Here is a 27,742-nt window from a genome sequence, read left to right as displayed (position 1 = left end):
TTACATAGTTAAATCTTAGTAACGTCTCAGTTGGTAGTCGTTGGTCTGCGCAAAAGTCAAAGTCGCCATCTTTGTTCATATGAGACCCATATCTCGCGCATGAGTGGCGCGATGACCACCGCCCTTTAACCGTAATTTAGTCAAAACATTTCTGTATTTGGGGAAGCTGACCAATTTTTGTTGTTATTTTATTGGGTGGTACCCACGATTGGGTGAACGATTGGATGGTACGAGCAAACGCAAATAGATGCATCTGATTGAACTGCAACTCTGTACTAAAGGCTACTGATATGCAGATTAGGATAGATTGGTGCAACACCTGGTTGCATAATATGATGCACGGGCTGGTGTATATATAAACTGTTTGTGATGTTACATGTGGCTGATTTTCCATTTGACATTCATTTTGCACGCTGTGTTTAATCAAGCCCCGGCCGGGTAATATGTGTGTTTGAGCTCGGTGAACTGACCGTCCTCTTCTGTTTGGTGAGACTGTAAAGGCGTTGAGGGACGACCAAGCTAACTGCGTTGCTTTCTACATAATACATGTTTATGCAATTTAATTCAACATGTCTCCTGCATTTTTTACCATTTATTAGTATATTGTGTTTTACCCCATAAACTGTGTACACCAACCATAAACTGTGTACACCAACCATAAACTGTGTACACCAACCATAAACTGTGTACACCAACCATAAACTGTGTACACCAACCATAAACTGTGTATACCAACCATAAACTGTGTACACCAACCATAAACTGTGTACACCAACCATAAACTGTGTATACCAACCATAAACTGTGTACACCAACCATAAACTGTGTACACCAACCATAAACTGTGTACACCAACCATAAACTGTGTATACCAACCATAAACTGTGTACACCAACCATAAACTGTGTACACCAACCATAAACTGTGTACATCAACCATAAACTGTGTACACCAACCATAAACTGTGTACACCAACCATAAACTGTGTATACCAACCATAAACTGTGTACACCAACCATAAACTGTGTACACCAACCATAAACCTTTGTAGGTGTACACAGTTTATGGTTTGTGCACACCTACAATAAACTGTGTACATCTTCTATAAACGGTGTGAAGCTACAGTCCCGTTCCAATATAGTTCATCACAGGCAGCGCTAATTGGCCGATCAATTTTATGGTAGAACTTTCAATTTCAGATCTGTCTCTCAAATTACTTTTCGGCCTCTGCATTCTGATTGGTTATCACGTCAATAGGGAATTCATGTTACCCGTCCTTACTTTATTCACAAAGAATTCACATAATCTTGTTCTCATTTGACGTCATGCTGGCCCTCTATACTGGCATTAAAATATTTCCGACAATGAAAAAAAACCACAGATAATCACAGTTGTAATTTTGTTTTCCACCATGAATAATATTACACCTCAACTTATATGTAAATTTATTACGTATGTGCGTGAAGAACTCTGATAAAGCTTCCACAATACAGTAACTGTGAAATAGAATACAGGCAATGCGAATACGCATTTAAAAACACTTCAAACTGTCTCACCAATTCAAGAGAAACCACGGGCAATTGGTTGTATGTATTTTACTGATGTACCAATATTGCATGTCATTAGTTTAACAACCTGCATAGTTCACTCCCTTAGGAGTCTACCACTTAAAATCACAGGGGGTGGCGGCTGGAAGTTTTGTTGCCAAAATGCAAGCAAGACAATGAGTAAACAAAAAATGCATACAAGGTGTGGCAGGGACAAAATGATGCGCTAAAAAATGAAATGTACAAGGCACCGCGAAAAAATGCTCACTCTTCCAGGGACCCTTATGATTCCAAATGGCTGACCGTGGGAATTCATAACTCAGCCAATCAGAAATCTCATAAATATATTTACTTAATAATACAAATAATCAATTTTAAACATGGTGCACGGGACCCATATCGAATGTCCCAAATTTAACACCACAGGTTCACGTATCTTCCTAAAGCCTGCAAGACATGCCGCCACCAACTATGATAGTTTCTCCACTGATGTAGGAAGAATCATCGGAACACAGAAATGAAACGACGCCGGCACATTCAGATGACTGTCCCAATCTGGAAGTAAAGTATATAGACTTCAGTCAGCAAAACTCGATACCATAACGTATAATTTAGTTGGATTTTTAGCTACCAGTGGTTCTGTTAAACTAATCGTCAATCAATACAAGTTTTCTATAAATGAGAAAGCGTTTCTGTGTTGTGGAAATGGCGTCAACCAATGTCGTTCACTTGCACACTGATTCTGCGCAAACGTTCATTGCACGCACATTAAACGTCACTTTCATTATATACATGGATGACCAATATAGCGATATCAATATACTTGTTGAAGCTTATGTGTTACGTCCCAACCCAATTTCCATAATACTGAATAATTTCCATTTTAACATTGTTTCGTATGGACTGGAGAATTTGCTCAGTAAGATAGTGACGTAAGATGGTATTTGTTGTGACACAAAGTGTTCGCATTATAGTTTGCTGTTGAAAGTTATTTTACAGTTTTTCAAAAAACAAACAAACAGAATCTTACAAGGAACACAACAAATCTACATTTATTTTTCATTTTTTTATCAGCCAGACTATCCCGAGCATGCCAATTGAGTTTTTGTGTATAATGACAATGGAAACCACCTACCTTTTCATTGGAATTAACGCCATGGCATTTTTATTTGCAAAGGAGTTTTTCCAAATCTGAATTATCAAGAAAATTAAAGAAAGCTTAGAAAGAACTATTGGAGTATTGAGAGTATTCGAGGCATATTAAAAATGAATTCTAAATTTAAGATTCATCTTGCAAACAAGAAGCTTGGCAATTAATATGCCCAACATGAACATGTGAACATTGTTGAATGTTATAATACTCATAGAAATGGATATCATTGTACATCTGTGGTTCGCATTTAAATTTTTACTTGAGATCAGAAATTGGCTAATACAAATCAGGTAGTCATTATGTATGGTAAGGGTTAAACTGAAATGCAGTAATTGTTTTTTTGAGATATAGGTAGAAATTACTATGCAAATTAGGTGATTGTTATGCAAGGAGTTCAACCCAAAACTACTAGTAATAAGGTATATGCATTGTCCCAAAGCACACGGGTTCCAAATTTCATTAGAATGTAATGATTAATTCTTAAAAATCGACGGAAAGCTAAAACGTAAAGTATTATGCAAATTAAATAATTATTATAAATGTATTTAAACCCAAAACTTGTTATCTCACAGTATTTATGTACCAAAGTTCATTGAAATAAAATGATTAATGCTTGAGATAATTGTCATGAATTTGTTTTTGTGTATCTGTTAATCGACTTAATTAGTTGATTATTAGCGAATTGCTGTGTTATGTCTGTCATCGTTTAGGCCTATTTGAAGTTTTGGACGAAACTTGGCTCAGTGATTTGGAACTAATTACCAAATAACCGCCGCTTTTCAGACTACTCATTCTGACAGTTTATATCCGTAGTTATTAATGTAGTGAACGATTAATCAAAAGATATGGCGTATTCAGTACTTAGTGTGATTGGCTTTATGATTGAAGGTTACGCCCTAGAGTCTTTTTACTGTTTTGTAATTGGTTAGAGTTTTGAAAATGAATAAAGAGAGTTTGAGTTGGTCTTGACGAGTACACCACGATAGACGCAGTCGAGGGCAGTCCTGGAGAGACTTGGGGCGAGCCTTGACGCAGTCTAAAAGAGTCTTGGGTCAGCCTTGCGATAGTCTTGGGGATTTTTCCCCAGGGCGCCGTGTCTTATAGAGTGCTTGATTGACCGACTAAGACGAGAGCTAAAACGTATTTCGTTGTGTGTGCCTTATTTGACTGTAAAGTTAAAGTGACTTTCCCGATCCTGTACCTCAAGGGGACGCGATAGAGAGACAAGACGAGATTCCCCCCTGACAAGTGTGGAGAACCCCGAGGAGAAGAATTTCCCCCTTGATACGTGGTGGAGAATCCGGGCAGGTGTTTAACACACATTGACATCCTGTGAAGAAAAGTGAAATGGCGAAGATGTGTCTTTCTTGTGAACCGAACTAACAGCTCCATGGCAGAGACGAAACCGCGCTTGACGACTAACACCGTTAGCAGTATGGCACCGATGTACAACGTTGAAGAGATGAAGATTTCAGAACCCCTTCGGAAGGATGAGTATCGTTTAGGACTGTATAATTAAGAATTGAGCGACATTAAAGACAAGAAGATAAAGAACGACCCGGACTAATGTGACGAAAGAAGAAGACGCTATATAGACTTTGAATTAGAACTTTAGCTATCTGTGTATTGCTTAGAGAACCGCTCATTGGACACTGTAACTGACACTGTGTAACTCAGGACGTTGAACTCTTTTTCACAATCCCAACACTATTGCTCAGTAATGTAATGTATTGCTTGCTTTTTCTATCGTTTTTTCTTACCGTTTTTTTGTGATGTTGAATTGTATGTACGTGAGTGCCCAGATTTGTGTTTTGAACTGATATTTAGTGACGTTCGAGGTCCTTTATAACGATTTAAGCGCGCCTCAGTGGACAAGTATTTGCAACACAGTGTTATGAGTTTTGTGAAGTTTTATGGAGTTTTAATACGGATTATGATGGGGAAAGTAATGCCCCAATGAGTTTTTAAGAGTTTTGAGATTTGTCGATGTACAGAGATATCGACGTTTTAAGAGTTGTTTTTGTTTATGTGTTGTTTCCGGAATACTTCTGATGCTTTTTTGAGTTGATAGCACCTTTGTAACGTTTTTAATGTCTTTTTGAGATGAGAGTTTGGTGCGCCTATATACGTATTGTTTGATATCGCAAGCTTTTGTTCATGATTGACAGGATTATATGTAACTCAGTAGTGTATATCGTTTTAGCCTTTTTCCGTCTTTTTGCCAGGGGAGTAATGTATTATGAAAGCGAATTTGTCTTTGCATTCTGTTTCCACGCCGTATGACTTTTGTTTAGATTAACGACTTGTGAGTTCAGTTGAAGTTTATAAGCGTATATGACAGGAGTTTGATTAATAGCTTTTTATTCATTGTTTATTAGTTACCGCTTTGCAATGCTTTAACCGAGAGACGCATCCCTGGTAATCACGTGATCATGCTGTCGACTGCAGCGATTGGCTGATCGCTTGGTTACACCGCCACGCCTTAGTTTTTTTTGACCTTTTGATATAGAGTTTGTAACCTTAGTAACGGAGACAGTGCAGCGAAGGGTTACCTCAGCGGAACTGTTTGAGAAAAGTGAGTCGATTGGTAGCCTTTCCCTTGTTTTTGATTTATAACCGTTGATATTTGAGACTTTATAACCATTGATTTAGACTTTATAATCAGTTTATTAATTAGTGTGTTTTACTCTTTTTGATTTATACCTTTTATTAGTATTGTATTTAATCCTATGACGATGAGTGGCTGGCGGTATCTTTGATTTGTGAACGTGTTATGCCAGGAGGCACAATCTCAGTTTGGGTGAAGGGATGTGTCATGAATTTGTTTTTGCGTATCTGTTAACTGACTTAATTAGCTGATTATTAGCTGAATTGCTGTGTTATGTCTGTCATCGTTTAGACCTATTTGAAGTTTTGGACGGAACTTGGCTCAGTGATTTGGAACTAATTACCAAATAACCGCCGCTTTTCAGACTACTCATTCTGACAGTTTATATCCGTAGTTATTAATGTAGTGAACGATTAATCAAAAGATATGACGTATTCAGTACTTAGTGTGATTGGCTTTATGATTGAAGGTTACGCCCTAGAGTCTTTTTACTGTTTTGTAATTGGTTAGAGTTTTGATAATGAATAAAGAGAGTTTGAGTTGGTCTTGACGAGTACACCACGATAGACACAGTCGAGGGCAGTCCTGGAGAGACTTGGGGCGAGCCTTGACGCAGTCTAAAAGAGTCTTGGGTCAGCCTTGCGATAGTCTTGGGGATTTTTCCCCAGGGCACCGTGTCTTATAGAGTGCTCGATTGACCGACTAAGACGAGAGCTGAAACGTATTTCGTTGTGTGTGCCTTATTTGACTGTAAAGTTAAAGTGACTTTCCCGGACCCGTACCTCAAGGGGACGCGATAGAGAGACGAGATGAGATTCCCCCCTGACAAGTGTGGAGAACCCTGAGGAGAAGAATTTCCCCCTTGATATAATGATGGAAATTAACTAATTATTATATGAATCAGGTCATTAAGGTAGAAATGCAGTTTACCTGACAGGTATTTTAATTAGTTAATTAGGAATCCAAGATGACCTCCCTTGTCCACAAAACTATATATTTTCGGAAAGCTATTTGTATGAATTTTAATAATTTGGTTAGTATTTTTTTATGGACACTGTAGTTTGAAATATGCACAAACATGTGATTTTTTGGTCCAAAGTGATTTAAAAAAAATTAGCTTCTAAACTATGCTTCTGTTTCCTGTCAAAATTGGTTTATGGGTACATCTGTTTATTATGAAGAAAGTGCAGTCTTGAAAACTGTCTACCAGTTGTCAATTTTGTAGGGCAGCAGCTCAAATTTCACTACTTCAAGTTTATGCATAAATTAACATCCATGCTAGTTGTCTGTACGATTGTTGTAACACTGTTCAACCAAAAACAATACCCCGACGGCGTTTTGAAGATAAACACATTGTCAATCATTTGTGAAAATTTCAAAACAAAATGTCAAAGCGTCTAGAGCTATTTTTTTTAAAGTTTTGGGATGTGCACTAAAAAGAAGCTGAGATAATTACTAATTTGCATAATAATTCACGCAGTAAGAAGTTTGCTAATACTCATAATTAAAATGGCTGTAACAGTTCCAAATTTAAATGTATTATCGTTTTGTAAAAAGTTAAATATAGTGCATAATATAGAGATCCCGTCATTTCTTTTTTCACTAGTTTTCTTTTTTATTATTTATGCACAGCCTTGCTAAATCTTGCTAAGCATTCAAAAGAGAGAATGTTTGCACCTGTTATCTATATTTTAAAATCGTTTTTTGAGTATGTTCCACTATTCACAATTCTACAAAATTTTAACAGTCTATAGCCAAGACTGTTTGGATACTAAAAAGCAAAAAAAAAAAATTATGAAAAATACGCAATGTCGGTCGATAAAATGACTGAATGTATTGATTATTGGAAAAATGGTTACTAGTGCAATGACTGTGGATGAGCATTGAACATCTAAAAAATGAACTGGAACATAAATCACAAACATAAACACATCTTTGAACTTGGAAGTACTTACCACTTCACTGAAACGAGTCTCTATAACCCCTGGTGACATGCAATTGATCCTGATGTTTTTCGCAGCACATTCTGGTACAAGTGCTTTAGTTAGCCCTATCAAGGATATTTTACTGATCCCGTATGCCGATGCGTGTACTCCCGGTACCTGAAATTGACATACATTAATATTATATAATACCATTGGGGATGCTTTTCATTAAGACGTTATAACATTTTTTATGAACATCAGGTATTCGAAATGTAAAATTAGATTCGTATTCGATGATCAAATACACTAGTTAACATGTATAGGTAATTCCTGTACGCCGCCCTCTAGCGACAACAAGCTCTTGTGACGTTAAAATGACGTACATGGGTGAGAGAAATGCGGTTCAAATATACTAATGGTGTTTAGCTGAAGGTGAAAGATAAAAATATACCTTACATTCTACGTTAATCCTTCAGGACATATGGAACAGTGAGACAGCACCAGATGACTGAAAAAAGGGTATCATCATCAAACTACCCAAGAAAGGAAGAGGCATCACCCTACTCTCGCTCACAAGCAAAAATTTCTGCCACGTCATTCTCCAATGTATTAAAGCAGCAGTAGACAGCATACTACGAGAAGAGCAAGCAGGTTTCAGGAAAGGAAGGTCCTTCATAGATCACATCTTTGTTCTGCGCCAAATACTGGAGCAATCAAGTGAATGGAACAGCTCACTCTACATTACATTTATAGATTTCAAGCAGGCGTTTGACAGACTTCATCGCAACTCACTCTGGATGATCCTGAGACACTGCGGTATTCCAAAGAAGCTGGTCAACATGATCCAGTCTCTTTACAAGAACTTTGAATGCTGTGTCATCCACAACAATGAGCTGACCAAACCTTTCAGGGTAGAAACCGGAGTTAAACAAGGATGCAGTCTATCGCCTCTACTGTTCTCCCTGGCAATTGACTGGGTGATGCAATGTAGCACTAAAGGAAAGCGCAGATAAATCCAATGGACCCTCACCTCAGTCTTGGAAGACTTGGATTATGCGGGTGATATAGCATTACTTTCATACCGGTGCCAAGATGCACAGCAAAAGAATGACAGCCTCAGCCAGACAGCCAGTACTGTCGGCCTAACAGTCAACAAAAAGAAGACGAAGGTCCTGAGGAACAACACTGCAACAACTAACCCAATCACTGCGAATAGAAACCCAATAGAGGACGTACAGGACTTTGTCTATCTGGGCAGCAAGATGACAGCAAATGGTGACTGTGATGTTGAGGTTAATACAAGAACCAGCAAAGCAAACCAAACCTTTGCTATGCTCAAATCTATCTGGAGGTCCACTGAACTTAGCATCCACACAAAGATCACGATTTTCAATAGCAATGTCCTGAGCGTCCTTCTATATGGCTCGGAGTGTTGGAAAACCACTTCCTCCATTGAAAGAAAATTAGAAGTGTTCCAAAATAAGTGCCTACGTAGGATATTCTGGCCAAACGCCATCTCAAATGAAAACCTCCGGGAAAAAACATCAACAACATCAATTAAAGAGAATATCCGAATCCGACGATGGAGATGGCTGGGACATGTGTGCCGCATGCCATCATCTTCTCTCCAAACCGGTCACTGGTAGCATAGTGGTTGTCGCATCGGTAGACCCAAGTTCAAATCCTACCTGAGGCTGAACATCAAAAGGGTCGACCCCTACCCTGGGTGAGTGTGCCACAGACTCAATGGGAAGGCCAATTCCACTTGCCGAGATTCATTCACTAACGAATGCGACTTTGGGGGAACCTTGGTTAAGGTTCGCAGGTGCTTGTGTTCAACCGAGCCTGGTTGACGCCAGGATAGTGCATTAAAATTGCCATTTGATAGGGAGATGGCCAAACAGCCCTGTCATGTAGTCCCAAACATGAATATGACTTCTGTGGCAAAATGCACTATGTGTCAGCACTAGCACTTGCAATTTGCACTTACAAAAAAAAGTCAGGAGTGACAACAGTGACATTCAATGTCCAGAACTGTCGCCTGGCACAAAAACATTTTTAAAAAAAATCTTCTCTCCAAAGAAGATCATTATATTGAACGCCTCAAGAGAGGAGAAACCGAGGTCGGCCAAGAGAAACCTGGAGAACAACAATAGAAAAAGAACTCAGAGTAAGAGACTGTCCCATTGTGACTGCCACTAAGATAGCAGCTGACAGAGTCAGATGGAAATTCTTTGTTTCGCCTCAAGCGCCAGACAGCCCAGATGAGAACTGGCGTGACGTTTAGCTATTCGCTGTTTATATTACAGCAAATCTGCAATAAACATTTGTCATTGTCACCTAAATAATCAACGCCGTAAATGATGTAATTACGTCACAGAAGGGCTTCATCGCTGAGGGCGCAACCTAAAGGAATGGTGTTGTCGCAACAATCACGTACTATTTACAGAAAGATTTACAAACGTGTGAGAGTATGATAACAGGATTCAGGCGAAAATTCTGGGGCAAATTGACAAATGTAATTGTCACTGTTGTAGCAATCTTTTCATGTGCTTATATATACGAGATATAGAAATAAATTCTTACTGCATCTGTTCTGTGGGCAACTACAGACGATACCGTTACAATACTACCACCCCTAAAAAAAGGAAATAATGGTAAATATATATATATAGTCTTAGCTCTATACGAATATGCTATGTTAGACACAAGTAATTACACATTACAGGTCTAAGACTACTAGTAAACGTCGGTGACAACCATGTTAAATCTCTATATTCACTGTATCATACTAAACAATGGTTTCTGACATGTTTTAAAATGAATTGGCAAACCCGATTGCTAAAATGATGAACATGAAGCCGATTCAACTACACTCAGAACAACATGCCCAATTATGCCATGTACTGTACGTATCAAACTGAGTATCATTTCATAAGTGATTGATTTTTAACTAAAACCCTGCTCAGAAATAAACCCGAATGCCCCCTTTTCATATTTCAACAAATTTGACTAAGTAGCTAGGCAGTAAACAATTAAAAATGGTCCAAAATTAAAAAAAGAAAATGTTAAAATTTATGCCTGAAAATGTTTAATATAAAACAGGGATAAAGTTTGAAATATAAAAATGAAATTCGCCTGGAAAATGTAGTATGAAACCAGAAGTGGCATTTGATATTCTCTGGGCGGACATCCGGGCATTTTCACCACCTGGCAACCATCATGGTGAAAACAAAGGCCGAAAACTGTAGTAGCATGCTTAACGACTATAATGGCCTATTAGCCACAGATAATGCCTTATTAGCCACTGATAATGGCTTATCAGCCACATATAATGGCTTATTAGCCACTGATAATGCCTTATTAGCCACTGATAATGGCCTATTAGCCACTGATAATGGCCTATTAGCCACTGATTATGCCTTATTACCCACTGATTGTGCCTTGTTAGCCACTCACTGATAATGCCTTATTACCCACTGATAATGCCTTATTACCCACTGATAATGGCTTATTACCCACTGATAATGGCTTATTAGTCACAGATAATGCCTTATTAGCCACTGATAATTCCTTATTACCCACTGATAATGGCTTATTAGTCACTGATAATGCCTTATTACCCACTGATAATGCCTTATTAGCCACTGGTAATGCCTTATTACCCACTGATAATGCCTTATTAGCCACTGATGACATTTCCAGAAAGGCAGTGCTAGTACAGTTGAATTATACATGTAAACGACTTACCCACGTTTCTCCATGTATGGAATGACGGCTTTGATCAGCAAAAATGCCGATTTTAAATTAACATGAAATACCTGTTGGTGATAAAAATAACAACGCGGTTACACGGCCATATAGTGTAGTCCCTAAGCCAGTGTTTTTTATTGTATTTCTACTGAAATAATATACGTCTAAACCCAATTAGGTACAATTTTCAAATCTCACAAATGGATATGGAATATGGCAGTTGATTGCAATCTTATTTTATGTGGTGATTTTGCAAAAAAAAAAATGGTTTCATTGATAATAACATTTTCATTGGTATTGCAATGTCTGTGGTGATATTGCAATATCATAGGCTGTAGCAGGAGGGATCGGCACGAGGGGGCGCCGTCCGAGCTGGATGGAACGTTTCGAAGTCAGTCGTCCGTAGGCCACCGTTGAAGAGATTTAATCATTTCAGTGATTTCTGTACAAGATAACTCTCAACGTAACTCAGAAACACTACATAGGAATGGTAAATCGGTCAATTTAGAACTACCATGTATGCTGTCGGAAAGCATTTTGGTACAATTTTACTGAAAAGAGAAGTTTTTCATTGCTCGTGAATATTAATTTACGCAAATTGGACGATTATTTCAACCAGTCGTGTCATACAACTCCCCCTCTGGACTGTCTGTAGTAACGTGACAATAGGTGCATGACATTATCGCGTAATATTACCTTATCCCAGGCTTCTTCAGTCGTCTGTAATAAAAAAAATGTTTAAATTAAATTTAAAATATGTCACGTTAATACAATTGTTTCAGTAAATGTGTGTCTATGCAGGTGGAATGCTAGTTCCAGGGCCGCACATTTTCATTAGACTATGGATAAGTTCAGAATGTTTGCTTATTGAGTTTGTTTCTCCAAATTAATAATACACAAAAATAATATCCATATTATGATAGCAATCGCCCTGACAGTGACACAATTGAATTTTGCACGAGTACACCTACCATTGGTTTCGTTTTGTGCGCAAATCTCGTATTATTTACCATGTCAGGCGATGGCTTAATGCTTAATAATATCTTAGTATATAAAGAAATAATAGCAGAAATAAGTACTCACATCAAAAAACGGTCCAGGGGATGGATTGCTTGCTGCATTGCACACTAGCATATCAATTCCTCCAAAACTTCGCAGCGTCTATAAAATTCATATCATAGAATAAAATGGAAAATAGCATATAATATTGTTGACATGGATAAGTAATAATAATAGTTTTTTTTTTTTTACAAACTACTGTACTATTTATGCAACCTACTTCCTCGATCAAGTAATTCCTGTGATCTTCTTTACCAGCATGACAAACAACTCCTTTTACGTTTGTCAGATTTTCAGATTTCAACTTAGCCACAGCTTCGTCAACTTTTTTCTGCCTACGACTACTTATCATAACACTGGCGCCATCTTCCGCGAGTCGTTTTGCAACAGCGTAACCAATTCTGGAAAAAATTGAAACAGAATATTTTTATAGTTATAACAAGCTCTCACTAAATTTATAGTGCAGTTGAGGAATACCCAAATATGAATTTTGAATTTGCATCACAAACGTTGTCAAGTAATATTTTGACCAATTTCAATCATTGATTGGAATAAATTGTAAGCATTCAATAACGAAAATACTTAAAAGTTAAAAGCAATTTCCTTTAGTGAATAAAAGTTTCATTTACTTGAGATATCTGTGAAATAGCTAAAAATTCGCTAATCATTATGCTAATTAGGTAATATTATACATTTATTTAAAATAAATGTATAGAATAGTTGCTTAGTAGCTTAATATTCACTAATTATTAAAGCGGGAGGGGTCGTCGCCTCAATTGCGTCATGCTCAAAAAACAAGTTAAAAAATTAATCTGTGATCTAGACATCCTGTAAAACTGTGAAAACTATTAATGGTTGGTTAGATTTAACTGCTATTGAAATTTATAAAAAAAATATGCAAATGAAGAAAATGTCTTTGTGGCGCTGATTGTGGCAACTTTTGTTATTTAATTGGTATTTTAATCTCTTGTATCTATTGTAATAATATCCTGCCGATTTCTATCTCTCTATATAGGCAGTGCTGATCACATTTAATAACATAGTCACTATGACGTCATCATTTCAGCTAACTAACAGACACGTCTTTGAATGGCAAATGTCGTGCATGGATCATCTCTCGATCTGTTAATACTTTTACGTTATTTTACTAACCATGACACAGCAGCAGCGAATGTAGTCAATGTAGTCGAACAACGATTTTTGGCAGTCAGTCATTGTGCACGCGCACAAAATATAAGCAAAAATGCGTCAACGATGCTACTCTCTACAAAGAGTGGCGACGATGGTACATTTCAAGGTGAATAAATGTTACAATTGGTTTCCGATACCATGTGAGCGGACTGTACTGCAATGATTGTTGATTTGGCGCAATATTGCCATAAGTCCGTGACTTTTGTTCTCATGACATATATATTCCAATCGTTGTCTAGACAAGTCAAGGCCCGACCAAGGTTAAGTTGTCCCGATTCTGTAAATGAACTACGTATACGCATAACAATACATATTTGACCATGCTTATTATCTGCAGTGGTTTATTAGGTTTTATTTCGATCACTTATTCTGGTGGTGGTGGTGGTGGTGGTGGTGGGGGGGGGGGTTATTTTCAAATTTACCCTAGATATTATAATGGATAAAACCGGAACGGAGCGTATACACCTGTGTTGCATGAACTTTACTGTCCGGTATCACAATACATTTCTATATCAGGCAGATCGTTATCTATATATCACTGTCTACGTTATTTTAAACCCAGTTGTCTAACAAAATATTGTGACACGGTCAGGTAGCCGACTGGTGCTATTAAACATGATTTATGTACATTTCCAGACAGATTCACAGTATCCGTGTATACCGGTCGTCCATGTGTATTAAGTGTGATTGTTGCAGTCACAGGCGACAGCGCGGAATTGTGAAATTCTGATCGCCCATTGCGTAATTCTTGACCAATCAATTTACCCCCCCCCCCCTTCGGAACTATACACTATCTTCTACACGTAGGAACATAAACTGTAAAATTCACCGAGCATTCTTACATAAATACATAAATTTGTTCAATAAGATGAATTCATTATAATATGTAGGTCATAAGTCAATCACAATGTATTATATATCTTACCCTTCCGTGGATGCAGTCACGATGGCAACTTTCCCCTCTAGTTTCTTTGGCAATGAAGTCATCATTTTGATTCGCACTGTTTGTAGCTGGTTGTATAAGAGTTTTAGCAACAGAAACCTAGACACACGCTCTTATCAATGACCACACAGACTTATACGATGTTGAACATGATGACGGGTGGCGCAAATGCAATTTGGTGATTGGCTGATATACTCTAAACAGTGATTGGCTCACATTTATGGCGAGACTACGCAACATAAAAATACAACTAAAATAGTTTTAGTTGGCTGGGATCATAGCTTATCCAATAAATGTACGATAAAATACGGTTTCCAGCCAAAGTGTAGAACACTTGTTGATCTTGTATATTGTGTGTTTTTTTAATATTGGACTTGTAGTTTATTTTGTAAGGATTATCATTAGCATATATGTTTACACAGTACATAGCTTAATAACCATATGTCCACTTTGATTTCCATTGGGGGGCATGTTATGCAGCCTAAAATTCACACCTCTCCATTCAACAAAAGAAACGCAAGAAGAAACAGTAAAAATATATTTTACATGCGTTCAACACGTCGTATGAGATAATTCCGTCGCTAGTATGCACGACAGGGCAATAACGGGGGGGGGGGGGGATCGCAACTTAACTTTATCCTGTTTTCAAGCGCCAAGAAGCTTTTTCGGAGATTTAAGTATTGTTAATATGGATTTGTTCTTTTAAAATAGATCTGAAAATAGTTTTCTTACTTTTCAACTCGCAGAAGATGTTGCTAAGTTGTGTGCAATGTACCTAGTGGTGACAGGACACATGCTCTAGAATGACCTTTAAATATCGCGATTAGATGGTCTGTCTAAAAATAACCCAAAGATTCTGTAATCTACGAGGGTCACGCGCCCCATCTCACGCGTACACAATCGATGATAATAGCGTGTGCGAACTTTAAAACACAAACTTGGCTGATACTAGTTATAGGTTACACCAAGTTACTAGTGAATTTAAACATATATATTTTGTAACCCTGCTCACCCACAACTAGTGTGATTGAAGTAAGTTTTAGCTTGTTTTATTTTATCATTTAAAACATATGTATTATTTATTATTAGCATTAATTATTTTTCTATTGCACATTATTATTTATTAACTGGTAGTCGTGAATGACATTTATAAACACGTCCTCGAACTAGCCTTTCTATACACGACTGAAAAATATAATTCCTTCTTTGAAAACAATAAGCCAGATTGATGTTGTAAACATATCTCTGATTGGTTTATTTTAACATGGTATTCACAGCCCTTCTCAAATTGTGGAGGATGATATGGCTTTTGCGTCTGAAATCAAACAATGATTGTGTTAAACATATTGTCGATGTCATGCACGCTTGATTTTACTACTTAAATAAAATTTTAATTTTAACATTCTCATTGTTTGTATTCATACCACAATTTAATGTTCTAAATGCTGGCAGTTATTATTGCAATATCAGTATCAGATACGTACCGGACCCAATACGCAGCCAAAACCAACATCATGTAACTATTGGAAACAAGGACAATATGATATGAGCGAACTTTATTTATACAATGCGATAACGGTGTACAGTGTGGTACAATGGAGATGTTGCATTTTGATCGATGAACTTTATCGTGATTTTTTTACTGAACATTTTTCAGTGATAACGTCATCGTTATTTCAACATGTAATGCGGTCTCACATAATGCTTGTTCAATGCCGATGTATTATATTTATAAAATTACATATTTCGGATAATACTCCATAACTCAAATTGTTTTGATTGTCATTGTTTCCTATCAATATCTATATTTTGGATTATTTTGTTTACTTCTTAAGTCGGCAATAACATTTTTATTGTGTAGCTAATTTCGCTCAAAGACGACGCAGCGCGCCAATGAATATTATTTTTGCACGTAGAATTTATATTATTTATAATAGTCGTCTCGTTCACACATTTGATGAGGATTGGCGTCTGATGACCAGTCTTGCGAACGGATACAAAGACCGATCTATTTAAATTTATTTATAACTGTGCGACATCACTGAGGCAACGGGAAATGGGTCTCACGTGCCACGATTGGTGATTGTACAATATGTATGCAGGTGCTCGAACTTTGAACCTCAGACCTTATCTCCCGCTGAGAGTTAGGATGTGCCTGTCTCTATCAACAATATTCCGATAAACGACACAGATACATATATACTGAACCTTCACCTCCTCCTTCCTCATCTCACATTCTCTCCTCTCTTCTCTGCTCTTCTCTCCCCTCTTCCCGTCTCCTAAATAATAAGTGTACCTTTGAAATGAAGCATGTGTCTGTGCAATCGTTTATTGTATGGTCCTTGTTTTGTTTTTTTGTACAGGAAAATAATATTATTCCCTGCTAGTATTTATATGCCCCCAGTTAGCTCACGTTTTGCGGATATTAACGTTGATCTTCACCATGCTATGTCCTATGATATGAAACAATAATTATCGGTGATTTAAATCGACGAGTGATAATGAGACATTGAAAATATGAAAATATTCGTAGAGACTATGGACGTTAGTATTTATACGTATGATGTTGAGCTCTTGAAATTTTGTCAACATTCAGATTACACAATTGTCAATGGTAGATTATTCAAAAAGGAGGTTTGTAGAAATGTTTTCTGAATTTCTAGCACAGGAACCCGCTTTATTTGACTATGTGTTAACTACAGAAAATAAGTTTTACTGCAAGTGATAAATCATAATCGGATCATATGCAAATTGATTTTAATTGGTGTTTTATACCAAATGTACATTTTTATGGGAAACCTACCTCATCATGTATGTAACGTTAAAAGCTTAGGTGAGAAATTACTAAGAATAATAACTAGAGATATATAATAGTAAATAGCAATAGCAATAGCAAAATTAAAATTTAAGTTAGTTCATGAAAACTATATCTCAGTTGTTATTTCTTTACGTCAGTGTATCACCTTTCTTTATCCGGACTGGGACTCTCTGCCTATCAGTTCATGATTAAAAAGGGTAGAGTGAATGCTATCTCACGAAACGAATGAGTATGCCCGTTTGGATGTAATTGTGGGCGAGTATCATTTTGTTTTGAACTGTTCAAAGTCTCGGGTATTTTGAAATCAAACTTAATTGTTGAACACTACTATACCCCGTGTACCAGGTGGAAGATTGTTAATTACGGAGTATAATTATGAATACTTTGAAACACTTAAGGAGATACATTTAAAACAGATTTAACGAATACGAAAATCTGTAAATGAAAAGACCTAAAATTCTTTTGTTTGTCTTATCTTATATGATAATCGAACCTAAGTTAACCGCATAATGTGGTTCGTCTAAATTGATTCTAGGTGTGAATGTGGGTACTCACGATGAAGTGAAATAACAGTAGTGACATTGTAATTAACTTAGAAAAGAATATCCTATAAAATCGAATGTAATACGATTTATAAAATAACATATTTTTGCATCCTATCTTTGAAATTAATAAATGCGCAGAATATTTTTACATTTTCGTTTTTTTGTACTGTTATTTAAAAAAAAAACTATATTAGAAGTATACATTTTCCCCATTACTTTTAAAAAAAAAAGTGATCCATTCCAGCTGACGTAAGAAATGGTGTGGAATACTAATACATTTAAGTGATGCATGTTTATACAAATTCTGGTGGTTTACGCAATTAATACTAAATATGGTACATATTTAGGCTGGTATTTGCATGTATATTTCATAATGACTACTAAAATACGCCCTACCCTGTCCTAATGTGCAAAGTCGTCAACTTCCTCAAGGAATTCTGAGTCAAAACATTGAGCAAAATAGTTATACCAAGAAGATACCAGGAGTTGAATTGTTAAATAGTTATACCAAGAAGATACCAGGAGTTGAATTGTTAAATAGTTTTAAAATCTCCTCGGTGATCATAATCAACATTTGATTTTATTCTATCGCACATTTGTTATCCTACGTTTCTTGCATTTATAAATTGGCCAATCAAAAGCATGCGCACACCATTCGTGACTGAAAAAATGTGAGAATCCATATTATCTTTAACGTTGATACATTGAATCAGACGCACCATGCAATCATACAATAATTTAAAGGTAGTTGACATCATCAAATGTCCTTTATTTTATTTTATGCCGTTTGTCACAAAACGCTCGTTTTCTTATAAAACTGGTCAAACATTCATTAAAATGTAAAATACAGATCAAATTATACGCCTGGTTACATACAGGAACAAATCATGCGAAGTCATAAGATGGAGGCAAAAAATGTTGATAACTTGTGTCCAAATAAATAATTATGTAACAATTGTCAAACAAAAAGTTGTGATAAATTTTCCGCTCCGTATTTAATAGATGGAATGTCTGCTATCGACCTCAAAGTCTAGGTGCAATCCCACCACTCATAATTATAGTTTCTCCGGTAATGAAAGAAGCGTCATCAGAACATAGAAAAGAAACGGCCCCGGCACACTCAGACGGCTTTCCAATTCTGTATAGAATAAACAAAAACATGCTTTTGTGACACCATTGCATCTATATGTAGATTATACAAAATGATCGGGGTCGATGGAATCTGTAACCCATTATAATTTCATTTACATTGGCTTACCTCTTCATTGGAACATTTTCATTGGTCATTTCTAGCAATGCGGGGTTCTTCCACAACTAAGTAAAACAGAAATACAAGTTTAATAATAAATGCTATCCACACATTTTCCAAAATACTCTGACCACTGAACTGTACCACCTCGAATGTACCATAATGTAACCTCAACTAAGGCTATTTAAACAATATGGCCCATTTAGAAACAAATACACACGCACTTGCATATATAGTAGTTGTAATGACGTCATAAATTCGTGACAGTATTGCATAAAACACGTTTTGAATTTTTTCTCCAATTTTGTATCAAGAACCATCGAATAATCTTTGATTCTTTTAAATAATAATTTAATATTTAATAATTAATTAAATAGATTAAGCAAAATAAATTAAGCAAATAAATCGATGTATACTCAGATAATACGCATAGCAAAGCTTATTTTACCTGTATCATTTTAATGTATGTTGTAGTTTTGAAAACAGAAACAGAAAACCGAACAAGTGTGTGTGTGTGTGTTTGCTGAGATATCTACAGATAACTGGTGTCGTTACAGATTCACCTAGTCTTAACTCTAAAATTCTCATATATTTCCCTCCAAAAAACTAGTATTAATATTCATATTTCAGGTCTGAATATACGAATATATGTACGAATATATGTACACCACGTAAAGACAGCGATATACTGGTATAAATACTTTCTTACCGCTTCACTGAAACGTGTCTGAATGACTCCGGGTGCTATCGCATTTACACGGATGTTTTTCGCGCTGCATTCTGGGACAAGTGCTTTAGTTAAACCTAGAAGGCCTGTCTTGCTTACAGAGTAGGCACCTAGAGGCTGAAAGTAAACGAAACGTAAGGTCAAGTCTTCCTCACATTAAATACATGATAATCTAACAAAAAAGGTCATACTAAAAATTCATTCAACGAACACTGATGTCATACTAAACATTGTTTCAATGAAAATAGATGTTATAATAAACCGATTCAATGGACATCGGTGTCCAAATAAACAGTAATTAAATGAACAGTGACGTCATACAAACATTGATTGAATGCACATTAATTTGGAAATAAAACACCGATGAAATGATCACCAATAAACACTCTTCCCATATAAAACACTGATTTAATGAACATAGGTGCCATACCAAGCAAATTAATATGTAACTAATACTCACTCCTTCTGGACGATAACCACCAACAGAAGATACCAATATAATATTACCGCCACTGGAAGAAGGCACATTCTTAATTTTAGAAGTTAATATGACAAAACATTTCGAAGACAATATAATCAGTATTTATTAAAGTACATTATAATAAGTGTCACGATTCTGTTTGCAGCATATTGTTCATCTGAACAAATTTATTACAACCTACCCACGTTTTTCCATATGTGGCACAATTTCTTTGACCAAGAAAAACGCTGATTTCACATTAACATCAAATATCTATTGAAATAAAACACAACGATACAACATTAGTATATGTGACAGAACACAAACATTTAGTTAAACCAACGAGGGCAAGAAACATAACATGGATTTGATAATCGTTTTTCCATTTGTATTACATCATTTCAAAACTTCACACAATGATACTATTATGTTTATTTTTCACTGTCTTACCTTATCCCAAGCAGATTCAGGCGTCTGTTAAATGAAAAGATAAGAACATTTTATTCGGTGTGATATAAATACCTCGCAAAGGTAAACAGGTATCGGCTTTGCCTCAGTTGGCAATGAACATCTTTATCTCGTCATATTTGCACTTCCCCATTTGCACGAACGCATATACTACACAAGCAAGTTGTCGGAAACTCAACATTGCATAACTTGTAACCATGGTTATATCGCACGTCGAGCCACCATGTAAAAAATTAGTATTGTTTATCAATATCGTTGTTGAAGTAGTCATTGAATTGATGTGACTATTTGTATACGAATGACCACGCTATTATTGGTATGTAAATGTAATTAGTTGAAAGTTAAATATATAATGGAATGCCTTTACTTTGAATCTTGAACATTTTAAACATTCTGCTATAATAAATCGACTTACAATCTCAAATTTGCTACATAATTCAAATGTAATAGTGTACTGTCGAAAAAATAGAAACACTCACTTCTAAAAGTGATCCAAAATATGGATTGGCTGCCGCATTTGACACCAATATATCAATTCCTCCAAACTGCTTCAAGGTCTGGAAAAAAAAAGAGTTTCTCAATTTGGGAAGTGAATGTAATTACGGTAATTGACAGAGTCTGATAAGCTAGGTCCCATTCAACCTACCTCATGTATCATATTGTTCCTATGATCTTCTTTACCGACATGACAAACAACTCCAGCAACTTTTGTCAGATTTTCAGATTTCAACTTAGCCAATGCTGTGTCAACATTTTTCTGCTTACGACTACTTATCATAACACTGGCACCATCTTCTGCCAATCGCTTGACAATGGCAAAACCAATCCTGTAGAAAAGAGTGTATATTATATTATCTGTTGTTACTGAGTCCTAACATAAAAACACAAGGCGCTTGAAAAAAAACACGTTGATGATGATTATGGAAGAATGCACGGGACAATTTCTGCATGTTAGGTATCTTAAGCAATGGCGGTAATAGTATCCAGGAGTAATGCATAATGTGATACACGAGTGGCATAAAAGGGCAAAAGACCATAGGTCAATGAACTGTTCTATATCTCGATGGTGTTTTCTCTCAAATTTGTTCTATTTATCGATGTATTGACCCCATTTTACTAATTCATTTTGCATTCAAGCTGTATCACTAATGGTGGTTTTCTTTAGACACCCAGACAACACTCTCGTCTGCTGTGCCAATACACAGATAGAAAATACATTCTTTTCACACACGTTTGTGCAGCTATCATTGTTGTTTCTACTGGGGGTGGGAGAGGCTGATACGAGAAAATTTGATTTATACCATAATACCCGCCATCCTTATTGTTGGGGATCAGAGGATGTAATGTAGTGCTATATCTAGGGCGAATTGAGGACCCCCCCCCCTGTTGTTCCTCATCTCAGTGCAAACTTTAGTAAACACGTGCACCTGATCGACCGGGGTTCATGGGCTATGATCAATGAACAACCACTACGTGACAGTACAAAATACTGAACATGTAGGTGTAGATACTGCTATGTTGTCGAGAAATAAAACTCGTAACTTACCCGTCTGTAGATGCAGTAACGACGGCCACCTTGCCCCGCAGTTTCATTCCAGCAGAAGTCATTTCCATTCACACAATTCAACGTCAGGATTTGGAATAGTGGACCGCAGCTTTCCAGACGCGTTATTAAACAATAAAACCAGGGCAAGGTGCAGGGGGCAAAGGGTCGTTCACAAGTTGCGCGACTAGCGCGAGTACGTTTGATTGCATTAAATATATTTAAATAAATCTCCGATAACATCGGTAGCCACTTAAAATATACCATAATTATTAATCGAATAATAATAAGTAATTAAGTGTCTAAACTAAGCCGATGTGCGATGTCATGTATAAGTAACATCACGCGATATCGTATGAGATAAGTGGACCAAGCACGGAGATGATAGACTATGGTCCCCATATGTCACGGTCACCATCTAGAAACATTATTTATATTACCACGTCTGGAAATGACAATCACAGCAATGAGATTAGATAGTTATTTAAAAAACAAAAACAATATTAGAAGTATACATTTTTCCAATTACTTTTAAAAATAAGAGTGACCCATTCCATCTGACAGAAGAAATCGTATGGAATACTAATAAATTTAAGTGATGCATGTTTATACAAATTCTGGTGGTTTACGTAATTAATACTAAATATGGTACATCAATATTTAGGCTGGTATTTGTATGTATATTTCATAATGTGCAAAGTCATCATCTTCCTCATAGAATTCTGAGTCAAAACATTAAGCAAACTAGTTATACCAGGAGATACCAGGAGTTGAATTGTTAAAATAGTTATAAAATCTCCTCGATGATCATAATCATCATTTGATCTTATTCTATCGCACATTTTTTGTCCGACGTTTCTTGCATTCATAAATTGGCCAATCAAAAGCATACGCACATCATTCGTGACTGGAAAAAAATGAGAATTCATATAACCATTTATGATACATTGAATCAGACGCACCATGCAATCATACGATAATTTAAAGGTAGTTGACATCATCAAATGTCCTTTATTTTATTTCATGCCGTTTGTCACAAAAACGCTGGTTTTCTTATAAAAGTGGTCAAACATTCATTAAAATGTAAAATACAGATCAAATCTTACGCATGGTTACATACAGGAACAAATCATGTGAAGTCATAAGATGGAGGCAAAAAATGTTGATAACTTGTGTCCAAATAAATAATTATGTAACAATTGTCAAACAAAAAGTTGTGATAAATTTTCCGCTCCGTATTTAATATATGGAATGTCTGCTATCGACCTCAAAGTCTAGGTGCAATCCCACCACTCATAATTATAGTTTCTCCGGTAATGAAAGAAGCGTCATCAGAACATAGAAAAGAAACGGCCCCGGCACACTCAGACGGCTTTCCAATTCTGTATAGAATAAACAAAAACATGCTTTTGTGACACCTTTGCATTTATATGTAGATTATACAAAATGATCGGGGTCGATGGAATCTGTGACCCATTATAATTTCATTTACATTGGCTTACCTCTTCATTGGAACATTTTCATTGGTCATTTCTAGCAATGCGGGGTTCTTCCACAACTAAGTAAAACAGAAATACAAGTTTAATAATAAATGCTATCCACACATTTTCCAAAATACTCTGACCACTGAACTGTACCACCTCGAATGCACCATAATGTAACCTCAACTAAGGCTATTTAAACAATATGGCCCATTTAGAAACAAATACACACACACTTGCATATATAGTAGTTGTAATGACGTCATAAATTCGTGACAGTATTGCATAAAACACGTTTTGATTTTTTTCTCCAATTTTGTATCAAGAACCATCGAATAATCTTTGATTCTTTTAAATAATAATTTAATATTTATAAGATTAATCAAATTAATTAAATAGATTAAGCAAAATAAATTAAGCAAATAAATCGATGTATACTCAGATAATACGCATAGCAAAGCTTATTTTACCTGTATCATTTTAATGTATGTTGTAGTTTTGAAAACAGAAACAGAAAACCGAACAAGTGTGTGTGTGTGTGTTTGCTGAGATATCTACAGATAACTGGTGTCGTTACAGATTCACCTAGTCTTAACTCTAAAATTCTCATATATTTCCCTCAAAAAAACTAGTATTAATATTCATATTTCAGGTCTGAATATACGAATATATGTACGAATATATGTACACCACGTAACGACAGCGATATATTGGTATAAATACTTTCTTACCGCTTCACTGAAACGTGTCTGAATGACTCCGGGTGCTATCGCATTTACACGGATGTTTTTCGCGCTGCATTCTGGGACAAGTGCTTTAGTTAAACCTAGAAGGCCTGTCTTGCTTACAGAGTAGGCACCTAGAGGCTGAAAGTAAACGAAACGTAAGGTCAAGTCTTCCTCACATTAAATACATGATAATCTAACAAAAAAGGTCATACTAAAAATTCATTCAACGAACACTGATGTCATACTAAACATTGTTTCAATGAAAATAGATGTTATAATAAACCGATTCAATGGACATCGGTGTCCAAATAAACAGTAATTAAATGAACAGTGACGTCATACAAACATTGATTGAATGCACATTAATTTGGAAATAAAACACCGATGAAATGATCACCAATAAACACTCTTCCCATATAAAACACTGATTTAATGAACATAGGTGCCATACCAAGCAAATTAATATGTAACTAATACTCACTCCTTCTGGACGATAACCACCAACAGAAGATACCAATATAATATTACCGCCACTGGAAGAAGGCACATTCTTAATTTTAGAAGTTAATATGACAAAACATTTCGAAGACAATATAATCAGTATTTATTAAAGTACATTATAATAAGTGTCACGATTCTGTTTGCAGCATATTGTTCATCTGAACAAATTTATTACAACCTACCCACGTTTTTCCATATGTGGCACAATTTCTTTGACCAAGAAAAACGCTGATTTCACATTAACATCAAATATCTATTGAAATAAAACACAACGATACAACATTAGTATATGTGACAGAACACAAACATTTAGTTAAACCAACGAGGGCAAGAAACATAACATGGATTTGATAATCGTTTTTCCATTTGTATTACATCATTTCAAAACTTCACACAATGATACTATTATGTTTATTTTTCACTGTCTTACCTTATCCCAAGCAGATTCAGGCGTCTGTTAAATGAAAAGATAAGAACATTTTATTCGGTGTGATATAAATACCTCGCAAAGGTAAACAGGTATCGGCTTTGCCTCAGTTGGCAATGAACATCTTTGTCTCGTCATATTTGCACTTCCCCATTTGCACGAACGCATATACTACACGAGCAAGTTGTCGGAAACTCAACATTGCATAACTTGTAACCATGGTTATATCGCACGTCGAGCCACCATGTAACAAATTAGTATTGTTTATCAATATCGTTGTTGAAGTGTTATTAAATTGATGTGTCTATCTGTATACGAATGACCACACTGTTATTGGTATGTAAATGTAATTAGTTGAATGTTACATATATATAATGGAATGACTTTGAATCTTGAACATTTTAAACTTTCAGCTATAATAAATCGACTTACAATCTCAAATTTGCTACATAATTCAAATGTAATAGTTTACTGTCGAAAAAATAGAAACACTCACTTCTAAAAGTGATCCAAAATATGGATTAGCTGCCGCATTTGACACCAATATATCAATTCCTCCAAACTGCTTCAAGGTCTGGAAAAAAAAGTTACACAATTTGGGAAGTGAATGTAATTACGGTAATTGACAAAGTCTGATAAGCTAGGTCCCATTCAACCTACCTCCTGTATCATTTTGTTTCTATGGTCTTCTTTACCGACATGACAAACAACTCCAGCAACTTTTGTCAGATTTTCAGATTTCAACTTAGCCAATGCTGTGTCAACATTTTCCTGCTTACGACTACTTATCATAACACTGGCACCATCTTCTGCCAATCGCTTGGCAATGGCAAAACCAATCCTGTAGAAAAGAGTGTATAATATATTATATGTTGTTACTGAGTCCTACATAAAAACACATGTGTTATACCAAGGCGCTTGAAAAACAACAACAACAACAACAACAACACGTGCTCTGTAAATGGCAAGGATGTTGGCATGGTAATCCATTTCAACCATTTATCGTACAATATGGAGACAATTGCTGCATGTTGGGTATCTAAGGTAATGGTGGTAATAGTATCCAGGAGTAATGTATAATGTGATACATGAGTTGCATAAAAGAGGCAAAAGACCATAGGTCAATGAACTGTTCTTTATCTCGATGGTGTTTTCTCTCAAATGTGTTCCATTTAACAATGTATTGACCCCATTTTACTAATTCATTTGGCATTCAAGATGCCGTGAGCTTTATAAAATTTATAATTGTGAAATCTGCCGAACTTGAGTTCTGAATTGACCCGAAGCGCTACATTGCATTATAACAGTCACTAGTTTAGTACGTAAACATGTTTCCAACACTCTCGTCTGGTGTGCCAATACACAGATACAAAATACATTTTTTTCACACACGTTTGTGCAGATATCATTGTTGTTTCTACTGGGGGTGGGAGAGGCTGATACGAGAAAATTTGATTTATACCAGAATACCCGCCATCTTTATTGTTGGGGATCAGAGGATGTAATGTAGTGTTATATCTACGGCGAATAGTAAACACGTGCACCTGATCGAGCGGGATTCATGGGCTATGATCAATGAACAACGACTACTATACAAAATACCCAACATAATAAATACTGCTATGTTGCCTACAAATAAAACTAGTAACTTACCCGTCTGTAGATGCTGTAACAACGGCAACCTTGCCCCGCAGTTTCATTCCAGCAGAAGTCATTTTCATTCACACAATTCAACGTCAGGATTTGGAATAGTGGACCGCAGCTTTCCAGACGCGTTGTTAAACAATAAAACCAGGGCAAGGTGCAGGGGGCAAAGGGTCGTTCACAAGTTGCGCGACTAGCGCGAGTACGTTTGATTGCATTAAATATATTTAAATAAACCTCCGATAACATCGGTAACCACTTAAAATATACCATAATTATTAATCGAATAATAATAATAATAATAAATAATTTAGTGTCTAAACTAAGCCGATGTGCGATGTCATGTATAAGTAACATCACGCGATATCGTATGAGATAAGTGGACCAAGCACGGAGATGATAGACTATGGTCCCTATATGTCACGGTCACCATCTAGAAATATTACCACGTCTGGAAATGACAAGCACAGCAATGAGATTAGATAGTAATTATAGATACCTTGATCATTTTACCAGTGGATGGTATCCATAGGCTACACACGTGTTTAAAGTCATCTAAATGATGAGGTTTCATTCATTTTCAACATGTTTCCTAAATTTAAACAAATTGTTTGAATATAGAAATAAAACGACCACTCTTCAGAGAAAATGTTAGTGATCTATTTAACCAGGGAATAATTGTAATTAACCTATTTTAATTAGTGGTGATAATATTTCGCAGCAACTACTAGTAAGTCATCGTTTTAAGTGAAATGAAATAGTATCAAGATCTTATGACGTCATATCTTCAAGAATACCTAAATCACTAGCCTAGTTTTCATTACGCTCTATTATAAGCTTTCATTAGATCTATACCTCCAACATAATACGGCGTTTTAGCACATGCACGGGAGCACATGCAGAGGCATTCTTTCCTTGATGACCGTCATGTAAGTGGGTCATGGTCCAGAGTCTCGGGCAATACTGTATGCA

General features: G+C 36.1%; 3 protein-coding genes across 3 annotated transcripts; all 3 read right to left on the bottom strand.

The window, feature by feature from the left end:
- Positions 1-1,397: 1,397 nt before the first annotated feature.
- On the bottom strand, positions 1,398-14,307 carry LOC102802030 (dehydrogenase/reductase SDR family member 4-like). The gene is made up of 9 exons (XM_006821786.3): positions 14,162-14,307; positions 12,266-12,446; positions 12,070-12,147; positions 11,683-11,706; positions 10,984-11,054; positions 9,820-9,871; positions 7,264-7,410; positions 2,683-2,738; positions 1,398-2,102 (listed from the first exon to the last, which is right to left on the bottom strand). The coding sequence occupies exons 1-9, from the start codon at positions 14,224-14,226 to the stop codon at positions 1,988-1,990; spliced, it is 789 nt and encodes a 262-aa protein (XP_006821849.2). The 5' UTR covers positions 14,227-14,307; the 3' UTR covers positions 1,398-1,987.
- A 3,972-nt stretch (positions 14,308-18,279) lies between these two features.
- On the bottom strand, positions 18,280-22,095 carry LOC146742756 (dehydrogenase/reductase SDR family member 4-like). The gene is made up of 9 exons (XM_085500489.1): positions 21,993-22,095; positions 21,093-21,273; positions 20,926-21,003; positions 20,429-20,452; positions 20,181-20,251; positions 19,979-20,030; positions 19,501-19,635; positions 18,801-18,856; positions 18,280-18,680 (listed from the first exon to the last, which is right to left on the bottom strand). Exons 1-9 carry the CDS (start codon positions 22,058-22,060, stop codon positions 18,566-18,568), a joined length of 780 nt encoding a protein of 259 aa, XP_085356615.1. The 5' UTR covers positions 22,061-22,095; the 3' UTR covers positions 18,280-18,565.
- An 874-nt stretch (positions 22,096-22,969) lies between these two features.
- On the bottom strand, positions 22,970-26,904 carry LOC102802162 (dehydrogenase/reductase SDR family member 4-like). The gene is made up of 9 exons (XM_085500875.1): positions 26,780-26,904; positions 25,787-25,967; positions 25,623-25,700; positions 25,130-25,153; positions 24,882-24,952; positions 24,680-24,731; positions 24,202-24,336; positions 23,492-23,547; positions 22,970-23,371 (listed from the first exon to the last, which is right to left on the bottom strand). The coding sequence occupies exons 1-9, from the start codon at positions 26,845-26,847 to the stop codon at positions 23,257-23,259; spliced, it is 780 nt and encodes a 259-aa protein (XP_085357001.1). The 5' UTR covers positions 26,848-26,904; the 3' UTR covers positions 22,970-23,256.
- Positions 26,905-27,742: the final 838 nt, after the last annotated feature.

Source organism: Saccoglossus kowalevskii, chromosome 6 (assembly GCF_978046115.1).
Source record: "Saccoglossus kowalevskii chromosome 6, keSacKowa6.1, whole genome shotgun sequence".
In the NCBI taxonomy this organism is placed as follows: domain Eukaryota; kingdom Metazoa; phylum Hemichordata; class Enteropneusta; family Harrimaniidae; genus Saccoglossus; species Saccoglossus kowalevskii.
This window is presented reverse-complemented; position numbering and strand designations above follow the sequence as displayed.

Coding starts and splice junctions, on each gene's coding strand:
- LOC102802030 (XM_006821786.3), bottom strand. CDS start 14,226: ATGATGACTTCATTGCCAAAGAAACTAGAGGGGAAAGTTGCCATCGTG. Junction 9,872..10,983: donor CCATACATGGAGAAACGTGG/GTAAGTCGTTTA, acceptor TCCTTTTTTTAG/GGGTGGTAGTATTGTAACGG. Junction 2,739..7,263: donor AGACTCGTTTCAGTGAAGTG/GTAAGTACTTCC, acceptor TTGATAATTCAG/ATTTGGAAAAACTCCTTTGC.
- LOC146742756 (XM_085500489.1), bottom strand. CDS start 22,060: ATGGAAATGACTTCTGCTGGAATGAAACTGCGGGGCAAGGTGGCCGTC. Junction 21,004..21,092: donor GGAACAATATGATACATGAG/GTAGGTTGAATG, acceptor TTTTTTTTCCAG/ACCTTGAAGCAGTTTGGAGG. Junction 20,031..20,180: donor CCACATATGGAAAAACGTGG/GTAGGTTGTAAT, acceptor GCCTTCTTCCAG/TGGCGGTAATATTATATTGG.
- LOC102802162 (XM_085500875.1), bottom strand. CDS start 26,847: ATGAAAATGACTTCTGCTGGAATGAAACTGCGGGGCAAGGTTGCCGTT. Junction 24,337..24,679: donor GTGGTTATCGTCCAGAAGGA/GTGAGTATTAGT, acceptor GTTTACTTTCAG/CCTCTAGGTGCCTACTCTGT. Junction 23,548..24,201: donor AGACACGTTTCAGTGAAGCG/GTAAGAAAGTAT, acceptor TGTTTTACTTAG/TTGTGGAAGAACCCCGCATT.